The sequence below is a fragment of the Canis lupus genome, chromosome 7, assembly GCF_011100685.1.
Source record: "Canis lupus familiaris isolate Mischka breed German Shepherd chromosome 7, alternate assembly UU_Cfam_GSD_1.0, whole genome shotgun sequence".
Classification (NCBI taxonomy): Eukaryota; Metazoa; Chordata; class Mammalia; order Carnivora; family Canidae; genus Canis; species Canis lupus.
In genome coordinates, this window is record NC_049228.1 from 67,422,690 (window position 1) to 67,441,483 (window position 18,794).

Below are 18,794 nucleotides of genomic sequence, written 5' to 3' on the forward strand. Positions count from 1 at the left end.
GAAGGCGGTGCTAAACCGCTGAGCCACCCAGGCTGCCCTAACATTTTATATTGTAAGGAAGTGACTTAGGTCCAAAGAAGTGCAAGTACTTCCACAAAACCCAAAGACAAGTTAGGCAGAATGTCAAATGTCCAATCTCTCAAGCTAGTGAATATGACCTCATGTGATACTGATACTGGTTCCCAAACCATTTAGGAAGCATAAAGGAGTCATATTTAATAAATCCAAATCCAATAAAGTTACTCAATTTTAAAAATTTCTCCCACGTGGAAAAACACATTTCCTTTATGTTCTAAAGAGTACTGATTGAATATGCATGATAAATTCAGGGGCTAGGTCTTTGGCAGCTTAATTTGGGACTACTAACTTCTGTTTGCATTACCTTTCACCGCCATATTAATTACAAAGGTCCCTTAAGCAATCAGCAAGATCGCTGCAAGGTCCTGTATTGGTCTGGGCTCTTCAAATATCATTCAATTAAACAGAAATCAAATCACTGCCTGATTGAAAAGTTACTTCCCTTGAGCTTCATTGGTGTGGTTAGAAACTGTTGTCAGCAGTAAAGAGTGAAATATATTCTATGAAGAATGTCTATCTTTCCCTATCCGTTCCTCAAAATGTTTATTCCTACCCCCACTACTACTGTTTTATTTTTATTTTTCTAACTGATCATATACTGTTGGTTATAGTCTATTCTTGAAAATGGCACTTCTGACAATGTTCATTACCTCATGACAAACCTCATGGCAAACCTGTCAGCAAGACTGTAGTGCAGAGGCTGTTTTCAGAGTTGCCAGCTTCAGTAGGCCATTCACATCATTTAATCAGTCATAAGCAAAACCTCCCAAAGATCAACTCTACATACTGCAATGAGCCTGGAATTTTCTTCATCTTTGCAAAAGTTTCTGTCTAGAGAGGCTCCTCTAGTGGCTGGCTGAAAGAGCACATTAATTTCTTCAGATCTCTGATGCCAGGTTATTATAGGTCTGAGTCCAGACGACAGAACCTTCTCTGTGTTGCTCAGTTAGCATCTAGTGGAACTCAGCACACAGTAGGTACATAACAAAGATGGGTTGATTGAATGGAAATACAAAGACTTGACTAGGAAGGAGTCTAAGCTAGAGGTGTAACATGTGAATTCCAGAGTCAGACTGAGTGTGAATACCAGTTTTGCCAGTGACTAGCTTGGTGTCTTTATAAGTAACTGCACTTCTCTGAGCCTAAGTTTTCCTATTTGTTAAATGGAGAAAATAAGAACAGTTGGCTTGGCAGGTGCTCAATAAATGTTAGCTATTATTAGAGAGAAAAATAATAAGTGGTCATATTAAGCGGGCATGAGTCACACCTGAGTAGTTGTTTGTGAGCATAAAGCATGGTTTACAGATCAACTTCAGCCCTGGCATTTATCTTCCAACACATGACCCTGTTCCCTGCCTCCAGACCATAGACAGGAACTCTGGAATGGCAGAAGATGGAGAGGCCAGAACCAGCCTGGCAAATCTGGCCCATGGTGGGGGGTAGACTCTCTTCACAGATGATTACCTGCCAGACCTAGAATCCTGTCCCCCACCCCCACCTGATTATTCCCACCCTGATTCACCAGCTGAAGTTCCAAAGCACCACAGATACATGCTGCCACAGGAAGGCTGTGCTCTGGGCTTCCTCTCCCAAGACCTCATCCCTCCTGCCCCCCTCCGGGGAGACACGTGTCAGATTTGCCCCGAGAGATTACTCATATGTTGCGTTACTCCAGCTGAAATATGCTTTTCTTCTATCATAAAATTTAAATACCTATTTTCCCATCTGAAAATGCATAGTTCGAGGGCCATTTGATTTACTTTGGCATGGGGCAACTGGGTGGCTCAGTCGGTTAAGCATCTGCCTTTGCTTAGGTCATGATCCCAGAGTCCTAGGATTAAGTCTGGCATCTGGCTCCCTGCTCAGCCAGGAATCTGCTTCTCCCTCTGCTCACTGGCACTCTCTCTCTCCCCCAAATAAATAAATAAAATATTCAAAAAATAAATAAAATACTATTTTAAGTGTTAACTCAGAAAATCAGGCACCTAGTTATGCTATTGCTTAAGAGTTATCATCTGGGGGACCCCTGAGTGGCTCAGCAGTTTAGTGCCTGCCTTTGGCCCAGGGCGTGATCCTGGTGTCCAGGGATTGAGTTCCACATTGGGCTCCCCATGAGGAGCCTGCTTCTCCCTCTGCCTGTGTCTCTGCCTCTGTGTGTGTGTCTCATGAATAAATAAGTAAAATCTTTTAAAAAAAAAGTTATCATCTGCCAGCTTTTCCCAGTCACTCCATTATCAGTGGATGAGCTGCAATGTTAAAGGCAGAGAGGAGGGGACATGGGAACAATCTTGGGAAATTGTGGAGACCACAGGAAAGATCTATACTTAGCAATAATTAAACCTCAGATTAAGAATGTTAAGATTCCCCAAACTAATGAAGAAGTCAAAAGCATAATTAGATTGTAAATTTACCTTCCAAAGGAAGGCCAGCCCCAATTCCAATCAGTGAAGGGAAAAAGGCCTCATTTTGTTTCCAGTCCCTTTCATAAAACATGATGCTTTCAATGCAGTCACCCTCACACACTTGTTTATGTGTCACAATTAAGGACAAGAAATCTTAGAGACAGTGGTAAAGCAAGGAGTCCACGAGTCCAGAAAAACAACCAGCAATAGATGTAGACTGCTTACCAGTGCATTTTTAAAGTATTATTGCCAACAGTATTTCAGAAATGTTTATATACAAGCACATGAAAATAAGCAGCTGAATACTATGTTTTGATGGCACCAATCTCTTCTCTGTGTTAAATTAGAACAGTGGTTTGGACCTCTGTGGTCCTGTGTGCTGATGGTTGTTTTTGGCCATCTCTCAGGCAACAAGTGCTGCTGCTTTAAACCTTACCAATATCCCCAACTTTCAGAACTAGAAATGTGATTTAATAATGGCACACCTAACTCTGGAGGAGTTAGATTCCTTCAGGAAAAAATGTGAATATTCATCCAAAACCATGAGATTTGTGGAGAGGCACAGCTAATTGGAAATTAAAACCAACTTCATGTTTTAATCAGTTTGGAAGGCTGCAAGTATTGCAGCAACAAGGCAAGTAATTCTTTTCTGGAAAATATATAATGATGTCATTATTTTTGTACTTGTGATTCCAGAGAGGGAGGAAATCAGAGACAAATATTTGCTGAATGCAACAGATAGGTGGCGCTGTGTAGCTTATGGCAGATACGGAATTACACTCCAAAAGCCAGGTTTATTACACAGGCCATGATCCAGGTTGAAACATCAGAATTACAAAGTCAAATGGGTACCTTATAAAGGTGTCTGACTCGTGAAGAAGTTAAATTTTTGCTTTGGCAAAAAAATCTTCTGCAACTTCTAGGATGTCCACTAATTTTCTGTTTGTCTAAAGAATGTTTTAAGTTAAGGGCAGCCTGGGTGGTGCAGTTTAGCGCTGCCTTCAGCCCCATGGCGTGATCCTGGAGACCTGGGTTCGAGTCCCACATAAGGCTCCCTGCAAAGAGCGTGCTTCTCCCTCTGCCTGTGTTTCTGCCTCAATCAATCTCTCTCTCTCTCTCTCCCTCTCTCTCTCTCTCATGAATAGATAAATAAAATCTTGGGGAAAAAAAAGAATGTTTTAAGCTAATACTTTAAGCATTTGCAAGGCTTGTCATTGGCCTCTATTATTTAAGGAAATTAAGTTCTAATGAAATGTTGGCTTTCTTAAGATAAATTAGTTAATTTAGTTAAAGAAAACTTTGGGTTGGTTACCTAATGGCAAATTGTCAAAATAATTCTACTTGGTAAAGGCGGCTTTCCTCTTTGGCTAGAAATATACTCTGTGCTTGGCTTTAGAGGGCTTGTGTCCAATTTCTCAGATCCACCCCCTTCCTGGCTGCTGCACCAACTGTGGGTTACTTGGCCACTCAGTTGTCTAAGATTTATTTACTTTTCTTTTGGTCTACACCGGAAGTTATCATAACTGGTGTCCTAGGTCTTTCCAAGCAACACAGGGAAACTGGCAAAGCTTGTGTTTAGTGCCTACCACACTCCTGATTGCCAGTTCGTATTTGTTCTAGACTCAGTTTCCACACCTATAATGTAGAGTGAAAATACCTACCTCATAGTGTTGTTGAGAAAATTAACTGTTAGAGTGCTTATACAGGGTATAGCACAGTCGCTGGCACTTAGTAGGCACTATAAAATGCCCCTTGCTGTCCCCTTCCTTCCCCATTTCACTAACCAGATAAATGCATGTAACTTTATGGCAATAGTTGGTAAGCAAAATTCCTACAGAATATTACCTTTTAAGTGACCTTCAAAGTGAGTAGTCTACTCTGGAATTCACCAGTCCCTTACTGCTCCTCCCCCACTGGGACAGAAGGTATGTGGGGCCAGTAGGCAGCGCCTGGATCACAGAAGGTAAGCAATGAGGCTTCTCCAGGGGGTCTGCAAGCTGGTCCAGAATGCAGACTAAATGTCACAAATACACATTTAGGACTTTCAGGCATGTCTTCCATGGCAGATTTGAATTAATACTGAAAAATACCCAAATTGCAATAATGGTCATTTACTCAGTCAAAAAATACAAGGTTTTCAGGGTTCAGGAATCTACACAGGAGCTGATGGAGTGAGCAGTTAGCTTAGCTCTCCAACAATTCAAAAACTACTGGCCTCAGGGCAGCCCGGGGGGCTCAGTGGTTGGTTTAGCTTGGCCTTCAGCTCAGGGCGTGATCCTGGGGACCCGGGAAGGAGTCCCACAACGGGCTCCCTGCAGGGAGTCTGCTTCTCCCTCTGCTGGTGTCTCTGCCTCTCTCTCTCTCTCTCTCTCTCTCTCTCAGGTCTCTCATGAATAAATAAATAAATAAAACCTTAAAACAAACAAACTACTGGCCTCAGCAATGATCAGCAATGAGAAGACTAACCTCTGGCTAAAATGATGGTACCTGAGCCCCAAAGTAACGTGAGGCATGTGAACTCTTTCCTTTCTGGGAGGATCCTTTCATCAGTGCTAGCCAAGGAAAGTGAGTGCTTCCCAAAATGTAAATGAGAGAAGAGACACTGAGTGGAAAAAGAAGGAACACACACCACTGGGTTTTTGCAATTCCCTAGCCAGGAAAGTGTATCACATCTTTTGTTACTCTTCTGGGGACGGCCACTCTTCACCTGGCCCTGCCTTTCCTAGGGTCTCCTGATGAGGAAACTACTGGAAGGGCAGCTAACTGGTAGGACATTACCACTCCGGATAATTTAGCGACAACTTCCTTTCACAGAAACCCAGAGGCAAAAGTGACTTTCCAAACGCGTGGGGCTCCCGGGGCCCCTCCCTCGGACAGCAGTCCTAGCAAGTCAAAGCGATCGCATGGCATGGTCCCTGGCGGGTGGACATCTGGTCGCCGCGGTCAGATGGCATTTCGCACCCAGCCCCCTCCCTCGAGCCCGGCCCGCGCGGGGTCTGAAACGGGTTATCCTAGCACAAGACTAGAAACTGGAACCTTGTGTAAACACCACTGCAGCCCATCCCTAGACGCTTCCCTTTGATGCCTCTGTTGTAATTATTTATCGCACATGTAAATCAGAATTCTGCTGACCCATCTCCATGTCTGCCCTGCAAAGCCCTTCTCCCGGTGATTCCGCTTAAAGGTGCGGTAACATCGGCCACTTCCCTAAACCGGCCCAGCAGACAGCCAACGCCGTGACCTGTGTCACCTCTGAACACACGTGGGCACACCAGCTCCACGGGCGGGCACGTGCAAGGGACGCGGAACTGAGGGCGGTTCTCTCCACTCGGTGGGTCTGATGGACAAAGATGCCAAGCGCCCTTTCCGGGCCAGCTGAACTCCGCGGGCACCTAACCACTGCCAGATGTGGGGAGGGCGCCCGGAGAACATCCCGAGCCCCGGAGCAAACGCCCGGCCGGCGGCGCGTCGACTTCTCGGACGTGCAAACCGCACCCGCCGGGAGAGGAGGACCCGGGGCGCAGCGGCGAGCGCCGCGGAGCCGAAAACCGGCCGGAGGCAATGAGGATGCCTCCGCTCTCCTCGGCATGTTTTTCCAATTAGAAAGTTGGGAACTGGAATCCGTAAACAACGACTGGGGACTCCAAACTACTTTGCGGAGGCACGATGGGGAGGGGACTGCTCGCACGCTCGCGAACCCCGACCACCTCGGTCTCCCGCCAGCCCAGCTCCGCGGCCGGGGGCGCCCCCCGCGTGCACGCACCAACCCCGCCGCGGCCGCCCCGGCCCAGCTCCCGGGGGAAGTTCGCGCAGGCGCGCCCCGCAGCCCCCCCGCGCGCCCCGCAGCCCCGCAGCCCCGCAGCCCCGCAGCCCGCAGCCCCGCGCAGCCCGCCGCCGCCCTACCTTTCATGGTGACCGAGGAGACGCACCGCCAGCCAGGGAGCTCCGCGCCGCCGAGGAAGTTCGCGCTGAACCGCCGGTCAGTGCGCGCCCATGGCAGCCGCGCCGCGCGCCACCCGTCCGCGCCCCGAGCCTCCGCCGCCGCCGCCGCCGCCGCCCGCCCGCGCTCCCCGCTCCGCGCTCTGTGCCGCGGGGCTGCCGCGCGCGCCGCTCACCCCGGGCGGGAGGCGCCGCTCCCGCCCGCGCCCCTCCCCCTGGCCCGCCGGGGTGCGCGGGCCGCCGCGCCCACGCCCCCTCGCGCCCTCCCGCGCCCGCCCCGCCCTCGGGCCCGCGCTCGCCCCTGCCCGGCGGCTCCCTCGCGCGGCCTCTCCTCCGCGCGCCGTGGTCCGCCCAGGGGGACCCCCTTTCCTCCGCCGACCCACGGCGGAACGAGGTGGGAAGAAAGTGTCTCCCCGGCGGTGTGCGCGAGAGGCGGTGTTGCTGAGCTCGTTCCCAGACCAGACCCCTAACTCCCTGGCGCGTGGGGTGAGGGAGCTGGGGAGCAGCAGGGTCCCGGGGGTGGCGGAGAGTTTGCCTGCCCCAGACGCCTCTGGGGGCCCGGAGGGGTAGGAGATTACACCGAAGCGCGAACCACCTCGGGATTCCAAGTTTCCAGGTGCGCTTGCTGACCCCCCGGAGGAAAAACGCGCCAGAGGCAGCGCGCCCACTGGCACCCAGGGCGAGCTGTCCATAACCCGGAGTCACCGTGAGAGTCTCTCCCTACAGGACTCGGGGCACGATTGACAACTCTCGAACCTTCAAAAAGACAAAAAGACGGCGCTCAAAAAAATCCGCTACACGCTCCTCCCCTTGGTTGGAAAAGTCACCCTTCCAGCCACCGCGCCTGACATTGATCATGTTGAAGGAGGCTGGACAATGGAGTGGCTTCTCATTAAGTTCCTTTCCTAGTGGCCCATCATGTTGTCCCAGTGGGGGTGTGTTTGTTTGTTTGTTTGTTTGTTTTCCTTTTAGAACCCTACACACACACACACACACACCCCACCAAGCAGACCCCATTCACTGCCCTGTTGCTTTAAAACATAAACTAAGTGGTGGAGCTGTGGAGAGGGAGGTGCAGAGAGACTTCTTCCTCAACGATGAAATGAAAGATTACCATGTGCTTTCTAGCACACCAAAACAATTCGGCCTGGGCGGTGGTTGCAGCTTTTCGGATTTCCTCCCCCGAGAATTTGGTAACATGGTGTAAACAACCCATTGATTCTTTCGAAAGAGGGAATTCTGCTCTAGAAAAAGGTAATACAAAAAAAGAGAGAAAAATAAAAAGGTAATACATTCTAGAAGTATCTTAGACTTTCCGTTTCAGGAGCCTTCTTCTTTTGAACATCAGGAAGAAACCTGTACGGCTAGCAAAGAAAAAGACAAAAAAAAAAAAAAAAAAAAAAAAAAACCCAGCACTTTTTATTTCATTTTAGGGGCTGATTAAACTACAGGATCCCTGGGGACTTGTTCCAGCTCTCACCAAGGTACCTGCCTTATCTTGCAGGGCAAGTGAGGGTTGCTAAAGGAAACCCAGATTATGGATTCTCAGCCATAGAGTAAATCCATAGTTTCTTTGTGTAATAATTTACCCAACTAAGAAATGGAGAGGATTTTGACTCCAATATTTGAATTAAAAATTATTTTAAAAATATAAATTATAGCTATGACACCAAAAACACAGTCAGTAAAAGTGAATATAGATAAATTGGATTTCACTAAAACTTAAAACTTGTGCATCAAAGGACACTATCAACAGTGTGGAAAGACCACCCACAGAAAATATTTGTAAATCATATATCTTGTAAGGGATTAATATTCAGACTATATAAAGAATGCTGCAACTCAACAACAACCAAAAACCCAGTTCAAAAATGGACAAAGGACTCAAATAGAAATTCTCCAAAGATTTACAAATGGTCAATAAACATATGGAAAGATGTTCAACATATAATCATTAGGGACCATGCAAATCAAAACCACAGTGAGTACCACTTCATACCCATTATTATAAAAAGTAAAAGTTAAAAAAAAAAAGCAGAAAACAAGTGTTGGCAAGGATGTGAAGAAATCAGAACCTTGTGCATTGCTAGTAGGAATGTAAAATTATGCAACCACTGTGGCAAACAACATGGGGCTTTCTCAAAAAAAAAAAAAAGTGAAACAGAATTATCATATGCTCTAACAATACTACTTCTGGATATATGCCCAAAAGAATGGGAAGGAGGGACTCCAAATACATATTTGCATGCCCATGTCCACAGCAGCATTATTCACAACGGCCAAAAGGTAGAAGCCATCAAGGTGTCCATCAACAAATGAACGTTAGTATATACCACATTTTTTTGGTTTATCCAAAGGAGTATTATTCAGCTCTAAAAAAGGAAGGAAATTCTGACACGTGCTATAGTATGAATAAACCTGAAGGCATTATGCTAAGTGAAAAAAAAGCCATCACAAAAAGACAAATACCATATGATTCGACTTATATGAGTTGCCTAGAGTAGTCAAATTCATAAAGACAGGAAGTAGAATGGTGGTTGCCAGGGGCTGGGGAGGAAGAGAGAATGGGGAGTTAGTGTTTAATTGTTACAGCTTTAGGTTTGGGAGGTGAAGAGTTCTGGAGATGGATGGTCGTAATGGTTGGGTGATAATGTGAATGCACTTAATGCCACTGAACTGCACACTTAAAAATGGTTAGGATAGTAAGTTTTATGTACATTTTACTATACCTTTTCTATTTTGTTGGAATAATTTCTAACAGACAAAAACAGTGAGGTAAAAACAAACAAACAAAAAAATCCCAAAACCCAAACCCTATGATGTTAATTATAATGAGTCAGACTCACAGACCTGCTGATGAGAAAGCAGGCTTGGCAGTTCTTTAGAAGACAGTTTTCAGGGGGGCTCCTAGATGATCACCTCCTTCAGCACAGAGTGGATGGAGCCCCTTGGGTATGTCCCACAGGTCCCCTGCCTGCCACCTCCCCTGAGTCCCACTCTGGAAGATTCAAGGGATGAAGGTTGTAGACACATGGAGATTGTCAGCTGACCAGGATTTCTTTGGTGAAGATCTGTGAGAGACGTTGAGGACCGAACTGGGGATCAGAGAGGAGAAAGGAAGGGTAAAGGAGAGGAGGGAGGATGGTGTGGTTGGGAGGGACTCAATCATACCAGTGAAGATGCTTTGAACTCCTTAGCAGAATGGGCTGCACGGCCTCCAGGTCAGTCTCAGGCCTCCTCACCTCCAGCAGCAGCAGCATCTGGTGTCCTGCATTCACATTATAAACCTGGGGAAAGCATCATAGCATTTAACTCTCAGCCCAACTCAAGTTAACATTTAACTTGTGCTAAGTATCTCCTTTTTACTAATGACAAAGCCCTATCACACTTGCCTTCTCCCCTTCCCTTAGCCCTATGTTCTCACCAAGCTCTGCTTCTACCTTCAGAACATATCTCACACTTCTCCCCTTCTTTACATCTCCCCGGTAAAAACCACGATACCGATCTGAAATTCATCCAGAACCCTCCACGTGGCCTCCCCACCCCACCCCCAACATGCAGCAGCCAGAGAGGCAAGGAAGAAGAGAGAGGGGGAAACTCTAGGTTCCCCCAGTTTAGTACCTTTAGAAAGTTTTCAGGCCTTTATATGCGAGCGGAAAAACCAGGCTGAGCCCGATGGGCTCCTTGAGTGAAGGAGAAGCTGAGAGGGTTGGGAGACCAAGGCAGACCAGAGCCCTGGAGGGGAGAGAGTTGCAGTCAGTTTGTGCTGCAATACCTTGATCTCTGACCATCTCTACTTTCCTCTCTGGGCAGCCAGTAGCTTCTGGCAACCATCAAGGCTACCACCACCTCTCATTTGCCCACTCATTCCTCTTCTCTCCTTATGCAGCTCCTTTTGTTCCATTTCAGCCAAGCTATTCAGTGTGTCCCCACACTCGTATGCTTATTTCACCTATGAGGCTCTGAGCCTCGCATTCCACCTCTGAAAATATCCTCCTTTTCTCCGTTGTATCAGTACATTTCTTTATGTCTGCTTTAAAAACACAACTCTCCATTTAGAAATGGGTCCCTTCATCCAGCAAGGAAGTTTACATGATTACTAATAATGGTCATGGTGCTACACACTGCAGAGAATCCAAATTAGGGCCAGACAGTCCCCCAACCAGGAGTCTGTTAAGTGAGACAGGGCATTCCAGAAAGGATCCACAGTAGAGACAGAAAGTGGGAGATGGCCAATGTCATGAGAGATATAAATAAAAGGCCACAGAAGGGAAAAAAGTGATGATTCCTGACTAAGACAGCATGGAAAACTGGGTATTAAAGATTTTAGCTGAGATTCAAATGAGCATGAAAAATGCTCCTACTGGTCTGGAGACAACAATGGCATCTGGGAGCCACCTATATCAGAATCACTCAGTGGTGTTTTTATAAAGTAGAGATGGTTGGACTTCACCTCAGACTCCTGAATCGGAATATTTCATGAAGAGTCTTGGGGTAATTCCATTTTCTAGCACTCCCCAGCTGATTTTTGTGCTCCCTGAACTTGGAGGATTCATCACAGTAGACTGAGCTTCTTCAGAGAAAGACCATGTCTTCTTCATCTTTGTTAACAACAGCTTCTAGCAATTAACAATCAAGTGAAAGAGTGAATAAATGAAAAGGGGATTAGTAATGGAAGAAGGCGCCCCAAAAATCCAGAGCAGGGAAAGCAAAATGTATGGAACATCTGTTAGGATAGCCTCTGTGAAGAATACTTGCTCTGAAAACCAAGCCTTTGAGTATGACAGGAGAATAAGCTTCTTTTTTGAGAAGAAAATTGACTTCTATAGTTTGGTCTTCTGAGTCACTTCATATACTCTACCATACTTCTAGACCAGCCAGTGTGCTGTTGAGCAAGTCCACTAAAACACTGGGATCCCATAAAGAAACTAGTAGTGGTATATGGACACCAGGTGCTCTGTCTCCATCCTCTGAAATGTGATTATCCTTGAGCTCTCCATGAAAATTTTTGGATAAAAAAATAGCTAATAGGTCTTTAGAAGCCTAGATTTCTGTCAGTTAGTGTTTCTGTTTCTTTGGTTTTTAAACAGCATTTTGAAAGAGGATTCTGAGAGCTGCTTATCCTATTTGTCCAAAAAACAACTATTTTATTCCATTTGATGTTTCACAGCTCAAAGGATCAGTCTGAAATTGTTCCTCTAGCTCACTACAAACCACTGTGATTCTCAGGATGGTACTGGAGCTTCTTTATAAGTTCAGTGAGGAGGCAAGGGCCCAAGAAAACAGAAATGTGGCTCTTGAGTTTCAGTTTGGAGACCAGGGTGCATCTTGAGGTAAACAGCAATCCCCCATCATGATCTGAGAGATAGCAGGTGGATGACCAGTAGCTCTGTTCCAACTCCAAAATTTCGATGATGGCTCTCCTACCATGTTTCAGACATACTACACCTGGATATTTCAGTAAATCTATGTAAAAAAATAAAATAAGTGTTTCTTTTTGCTTTTTTTTTTAATTTTTTATTTATTTATGATAGTCACACACAGAGAGAGAGAGAGAGAGAGAGGCAGAGACATAGGCAGAGGGAAAAGCAGGCTCCATGCACCGGGAGCCCGACATGGGATTCGATCCCGGGTCTCCAGGATCATGCCCTGGGCCAAAGGCAGGTGCTAAACCGCTGCGCCACCCAGGGATCCCTCTTTTTGCTTTTAATGCATGTCTTTGCAGTGACATACATGGGAGGGATTTACTTTGGTTTCATCTGTCATTTGGCTTTGTCATTCATTTCCTCTGAAGATGAAATGTGTCGACGTGAACAAAGCCACCATCTGGTAACCAGTGGAATTGGATTCCAAGGCAGGTTCTGTGAGAGGTATCTGATTGAGGGCAGGCCTTTGATTTTTCTAGGTCGAAGAATTCTCACTGTAAAATGACAGATTTTAGACTAAGTCATTTCATGGTCCTTTTTGGCTCAAAAACTCTAATATTAAATTCATATAAACACTATTGAATACAGAATAAACACACAGAAAATGTGAAAATTGGAAATTTAGATGCATTTTTGGATACATTTATTTGAGATATATATACATATATATATATCTTCAAAATATGTCTGAATTTCCAACTTTCATATTGATCAGCTATAAATATATATATATATATCAGTGATCATATATACACACACACAAATACACACACATTTGTAGCTGATCACTTTTGAAAATATGTAGGATTACCTCAGAGGTACATCTTTGCCCATATACTCACCCTGATGTTCCCAGTGCATAGTCAGCATTCAGTAAATGTCTGTTGAATGAATAAATGAATGAGTATCCAAAGGCAACTGAAACATTCAAAAGCTAGAGGAGCTAATTTATCTGTTCATCAATTTTCACCTAACTTTAAAGTGAGCCCCTTCTGGGGCAATTTCTGGGTGTCTCAGTCGGTTGGGCATCTGCCTTTAGCTCAGGTCATGATCTCAGGGTCCCAGAATCAAGCCCCACATCAGGGTCCCTACTCAGCGGGGAGCCTGCTTCTCCCTCTCCCTCTGAGCACTGCCCTACTTGTGTGCTTTCTCTCTCACTTAAATAAATAAAATATCTTTTAAAAATAAAAATAAAGTGAGCCCCTTCTTTAGAGTGATAGCAAGAGCCATAGCTGACATTATGCAGTGCTTTCTGTATTCTGGGCTTATGCTTAGCCCTTCATACATATTATTATATCTTATTTATCAGATTCAGAAAATACTTGACACTTTAGGGAAATCACTTAATTTGAATATCAATTTCCTCCTATAAGAAGTGAGGACAGAATCTTCCTTGCAATATATTGTGAGGAATTAGAGATAATGTTTTAAAATACTTCATATGGGGTGCCTGGGTGGTTCAGGTAAGCATCTGACTCTTGCTTGACTCAGGTCATGATTTCAGGGTCCTGAGATGGAGCCCTGAATCCAATTCTGCACTGGGCATGGATCCTGCTTGGGATACTCTATCTCTCTCTCTCCATCTTCCTCTTCCCACTCCCCCCAAAAATAAATAAAATAAAATACTTCACATATTTCCCGTCACTTAGGAGAAAGTTATCGAATTGTGGTAATTTTCCTTGTAATTAACTTATTTATTATCTCCTATTTTGCTTTTTAACGTAAAACATAAGACCATTTGAACAAAGGCAAAATAATAACAATTTGGCTGGGTAGAGAAGAGCCTAGTAAAATTAATTTTAAATCTGAATGATGGAATATCTTTAAAGAGACAGTTTTATTTTTAAGAGCAAACAAGTACAAAAATAGTAGAAATCCTAAAGAGAAATACCTTAAGGGATAGATTAAATTGTTTATAATTCATACGTACATTGTTACTAAGTATGGTCTGCTCAAGATATTTGAACATAATTTGTTCTCTAAAGTAATTTAAACATTAACTTTGTGAATATTGTTTATACTATAATTTGATTAATAATAGTGAAAAGGTAAACTTGTGCTAAGCTTTTGTCAAAATTGTTACAAATTCCAAATAAGTATATCAAGATTGGTGAAGTTTCACAGTATGGTCTTATTCCTATGTGGTATCATCTGTTGATATTATAGTCTTTCAAGGTTGGCAAAATTTTATTTTATTCCTTCTTAAAATAACTAGCCATTTTCATTGGAATTTTTAACTGTACTACATTTTACACTACATTTTTTTATTCAAGATTAAAATCCAATCATTCTTTTCATTTTGGTTACGTATATCTTTCATTGAAGCAATCCATTATACATTGAATGTACATTTTTCTTTATCCTGAATGTATTTTCTTAGCACATAAGAATAGTACATATCAATATTCTAAAAGATTTACTTAAAGAGGACCAGAGGTGCAAATAACTTAAAAGATCTTTTATTTGCAAAGACTTTTTGCTGAATTGGGAAAGTGTTCTTTGTTCATTGCTCCTATGGGGTAGTGAATTCTTGGATAGCCCATTAAGTTGATCTGCTCTATAGACAGTAAGAGTTGTGGATTTCCAATCACACACGATTGAAATATTTAGTATCCATATAGTAGAAGCTCAAGTCCAGAAGGGTTCCACAACTTTTCTGAGTCCAAGACAATGGAGAATAAGGTTCCATTCAGGTTCCTATTGAATGTGTTCAAAATGAGCACATCTCAAGTTGAATATGATTTCCCAAAAACTGTAGTTTCACTGAAAGAAAAACTGAAGACAGAAAAGAAAGAATAGGAATTGTATAACCAAACCTACAATGCTGCAAGAACATGGGAATGTGGACAGCTTAAAGATAATTCTTTCCTTTTACTTAATATCTTCTATGGAGAAAGGACAGCTCATGAAATCTTTATAAATTTTTATAAAATCCTAGAATCCTAGATTTTAATGTGCTGTCAGGAAAATACCCACAGGTCAGACCCCAGGGTCCTGGTCCCAGCACAGATTATAGCTAATGCTGCTGGGGCCTCCCTACCTCTCAGTGTCCTTGCGCCTGCTCTGGGCAGCCCACTTCCACATTTTGTAAGCGGCTTCTCATGATCTTCTCAAGGACCCTGCTTGACGCCCACCTCCTCATCCTTAGTAGGTGACCTCATCTCCTTCTCTATGGAAAATCAGAGGTTATCTGGCAGGAATCCCCTCAAGTTCCTATGCTCTCCCCTACTCCTACCCCTTTACAACTTATCTTTCCTGGCACCTGGCCTCACACTTCCCCTAATTATCATAGGAAGAGGCATCTTATCTGGCATGCAGGGCTCCCCTCCCAGCTGCGTTCTCAAACCACACCTCTCCCTGCTGTCATTCCCCATCCTCATCTATTACTTCTCGTTCTTTCTCTCCCCCTGTAGATTCTTCCCTTACTTCCTAAACTCTTCTTTCCCTGACAGCCAAGCCCCTGAAGGCATTTACACTTGCAGCGTCAGCTTCTAGGACCTGTTCCCTCTTCAAACATTGGCCACATGTCGGCTGCCACACGGTGGCGCTGGCCCTGCTATAACAGAGGTCTTTCAACCCATTCAAATGGCCAACTGCAGTGGGCACTTTGCACTCCATCCTTAATTCATTTAACTTCCCTTCTGTTGATGATCCTTGAACCTTCCTTTTCCCTCTGATAGTTGTCAACATGTCCCTGATTCTCCTACTAAGTCTACCACTCTACTCTGTGTGTCTCCTCCTTATCTACCTTACTTCAAAACAAGGATACTCCTAAGGATCCTACCATCTGTTCTGCCCTCAAGGACTCAATAACTGTTTGTTTCAGATGACCGCTTTTCCTGCCTGGACTTTTCTGCATTCCAGACATGAAGGTCTGATTGCTTACCAGGTATTTCAAAACCTTTCCCTTTCATGTAGAATTCCAAATTTACTGTAATGAAATTCATCATAATCACTTGTAGAATTTTCTAAAAGCATTCCTGGAATATAATTATATGTTCACACCTCTACTCCGGCCTTATAGTGGGTGGAATATATTTTCCTGTCGCTTGATCTTGGGCTTGTCCATTTTGGCCATATTTGAGGTAACTTAAAATGTACCCTCCTGCTCTCTGATTATCTGTTATGAGAGGAACATGACCCAGATATCTGCTGTCCCTCAGCCTGGACCCCCAAATGGGAAATGTGAAGCCAACCACATGCCCCAGCACAGGGCCTGAAGATTCAACAAGACTTGATTCTGGATATAGGGCCCAGGGGGTCTGCATGAAGGCTTCTGAAATTTATTACATTTATTACACAGGTAGCAATTAGTACAGAGGAGAACAATAAAAATAAACCCAAACTCTCCCATTCAAGATAAGTCTGTAAACCAATACTTTCAAAACAAGTGAAAAAACAAATGTAATAAAGTATAAGGTGTTAGCGACTATTGCTACAACAACAATGTTGTGCAACAAAACTCAGTAACTTAAAGCCATAGCCATTTATTCTCAAGTATGTGGAGTTGCTGGCAGGCTACTACTTGGCTGGGTTTGGCTAAACTCTAGGCTCTAGGAATCAGCTTCTGGGTTCCAGGTTCCATGTTAGTTTCAGGTCTGGTCCATGTGTCTCATCCCTCTGGACCAAATACTACCTACCTGCATGAGTCTCGAGTGGCAAAGTAGTTGGACCTATTCTCAGTTTCCATTCATGTAGGAATTAAAACCAGCCCCTGGTTTCTAAGAGTGAGCCAGGCTCACATTTTCTATCTTGCCTCCATTTTTTTAGTCCTTATTACCCCATAAGACATAAACTCCACGTCCACCTGTTTCCAGACCCTGAGCCTAGTAGACCACAGCTTCATCCTGCTTATCATTTTATATTTCTCTTCTAAATCTGGTCCAATGTTGTATTTATCTTACTTTTGAGATAGCAGTGACTTTCAAGTTTCTCTATGTATTTTTCCCATCACAGCTCTGTTTGGCGTGGGGAGAAGGTGCTTGGAAACCTGAACTCACAATGTTATCTTGACCAGAATTTTCCTGGACATTTCTACTTGCATGTTCACCAAGCACTTATACCTCATATATTCAAAACAGATTCCATTCACCACTTTCTCATAAAACTACCATTTTCTGTACTCCCACTTAAAATTAATATTACACCGTCCACTCGTTTGCTCAAGTCAGAACTCTTAGTCATTCTTTTCCTCCCACTTTCTGTATCTGCTTCCAATCTGACTACCAACTCCTCTGCATGCCAACCCTCAATCCCATTGGTGAAGTCAGCTCACTAAGCTCTATTACTCCATAGCTTGAGGATAAAGTCCAGACTTGTAGCACAGCACAGTGGAAAGCACAGGCCTGATTCCCTCTGAGCCTCAGCTCCAGCTACTTATCTAGTCCCAGTTCCTCGACTCTGGCAACTCTTTCTGGCTCCACGTTTCTTTTCATGTCCTTTGCAATGACAGAAATTCCTTTTCCTGGACTACCAGCCCAAGTCATGCATCCTTCTTTCCCTCTTCCTTCCCCCTGCTCTGCTCATCTGGTGAATCTTCAAGACTCAAGAACTTCCTGTTCTGAAAATAACTTCCACAAACCCCTCACCCCCAGAGTTGACTTATCCTTTGTACCTTCCAGGAATCTGATGTTACACCTCTATTACAGAACCTACCACACTAATCGGCATGTGTTTGCATACATTTGTTTTCCCAAGGAGGTTATAACCTTCTCGAAAGCAGCTATTTTATTTTTCAATATCTAACACCAAATCTGACATAGAGCATGCACCCAACAAACGCTTTTTGAAGCCTTAGGATTAAACACAGGTGAGCCTTTTTTCCACCAGGTCTTCTGTTTTCTCATTAGCAGTTGAGGAAATAGACTGCATGACCTCTAAGAGTTCTTTGAGGCTCATCATACTGCCATTGGGATGCCTTGAATGTACATTTTAAATATAATTCACATGAAAATTACTATTTATAGGTAGCATCAGTAAATCTTTGATGTTTCAGGCCTCAAAAGATGATGGCAGTGAAATTGATGGTTGCTTTAATAAATGCTTCTAGTTTATCCTGGGTTTGGGAGGATTTTTTTTTTGATGTTATTGTTTTAGACTAAAAGCAAAATGTAAAGGAAGGCTGTCAGATAAAAGGTACTCTACTCCAAGTGTATATTGTACACAATTACTTTTGATTCGTTAATATAGTATTTATATTTTTATTTAAAGTATTTGATCACGCTTTGTGCAGTGGCAGTATTGTAGCCAATGAGGTTTATTCGAGGTGTGATAATTGCTAATTGAAAACTTTTCCTAAAGTATTTGATCATCATTTTGTTTCGATGGGAATCTCTTATTTGCAATTGTTTGGATTTTATGTTATTGTTTTAAGGATTTAAAAATCTATTCAAAGGACAGCTTAGCTAATGTGATATAACTGAAACAATTTGGAAATCAGAAATTTCATTTTAATCTCTGCCTGGCTTGGCTACCCCAAACTTTTCAGGTCCCTGTTGAAAATTTCAAGCACCTGTACATGGCATGAAATTCACTAAGTGAACTAAAAGTTTGGTTTAAGTCACACATGACCAAAAAATTTGCCATTCATTATTTTATCAATTCAGCAAATATTCATGCAGTGTCTATTAGGAATCAAGCACTGGAAACATAACGGTGACACAATAGGGTGGTTTCTATCCTCAAGGATCTTAGCATTTATTGGGGGAAAGGAGCAATTATATAAGCACAAAAAATATGATGTGTAGTACTGATGAATTAAGAAGCTTTCCAGTGGGGATCTCTGGGTGGCTCAGCGGTTTGGTGCCTGCCTTTGGCCCAGAGCGCGATCCTGGAGTCCTGGGATCGGGTCCCGCGTGGGGCTCCCAGCATGGGGCCTGTTTCTCCCTCCTCCTATGTCTCTGCCTCTCTCTGTCTATCATAAATAAATAAATCTTAAAAAAAGAAGAAG

At 43.7% G+C, this 18,794-nt stretch overlaps 1 protein-coding gene, 1 long non-coding RNA gene and 1 pseudogene across 2 annotated transcripts in view; 1 reads left to right on the forward strand and 2 right to left on the reverse strand.

Moving 5' to 3' along the window:
- Nucleotides 1-6,519, reverse strand: part of COLEC12 (collectin subfamily member 12) — a 180,783-nt gene extending 174,264 nt beyond the window's left edge. The window contains exon 1 of the mRNA XM_038543696.1: nucleotides 6,384-6,519. Within this exon, the coding sequence (XP_038399624.1) occupies nucleotides 6,384-6,390 (7 nt within the window). The 5' untranslated portion in view covers nucleotides 6,391-6,519. The remainder of the gene's footprint in view (nucleotides 1-6,383) is intronic.
- A 5,489-nt stretch (nucleotides 6,520-12,008) lies between these two features.
- Nucleotides 12,009-15,712, reverse strand: LOC111096914. The gene is made up of 4 exons (XR_005361720.1): nucleotides 15,630-15,712; nucleotides 14,886-15,014; nucleotides 12,688-12,726; nucleotides 12,009-12,339 (listed from the first exon to the last, which is right to left on the reverse strand). It is a non-coding gene; the product is annotated as an uncharacterized LOC111096914 (long non-coding RNA).
- Nucleotides 15,713-18,065: 2,353 nt separating this feature from the next.
- LOC119872761 lies at nucleotides 18,066-18,197 on the forward strand (annotated as a pseudogene).
- The last annotated feature ends 597 nt before the right edge of the window (nucleotides 18,198-18,794 follow it).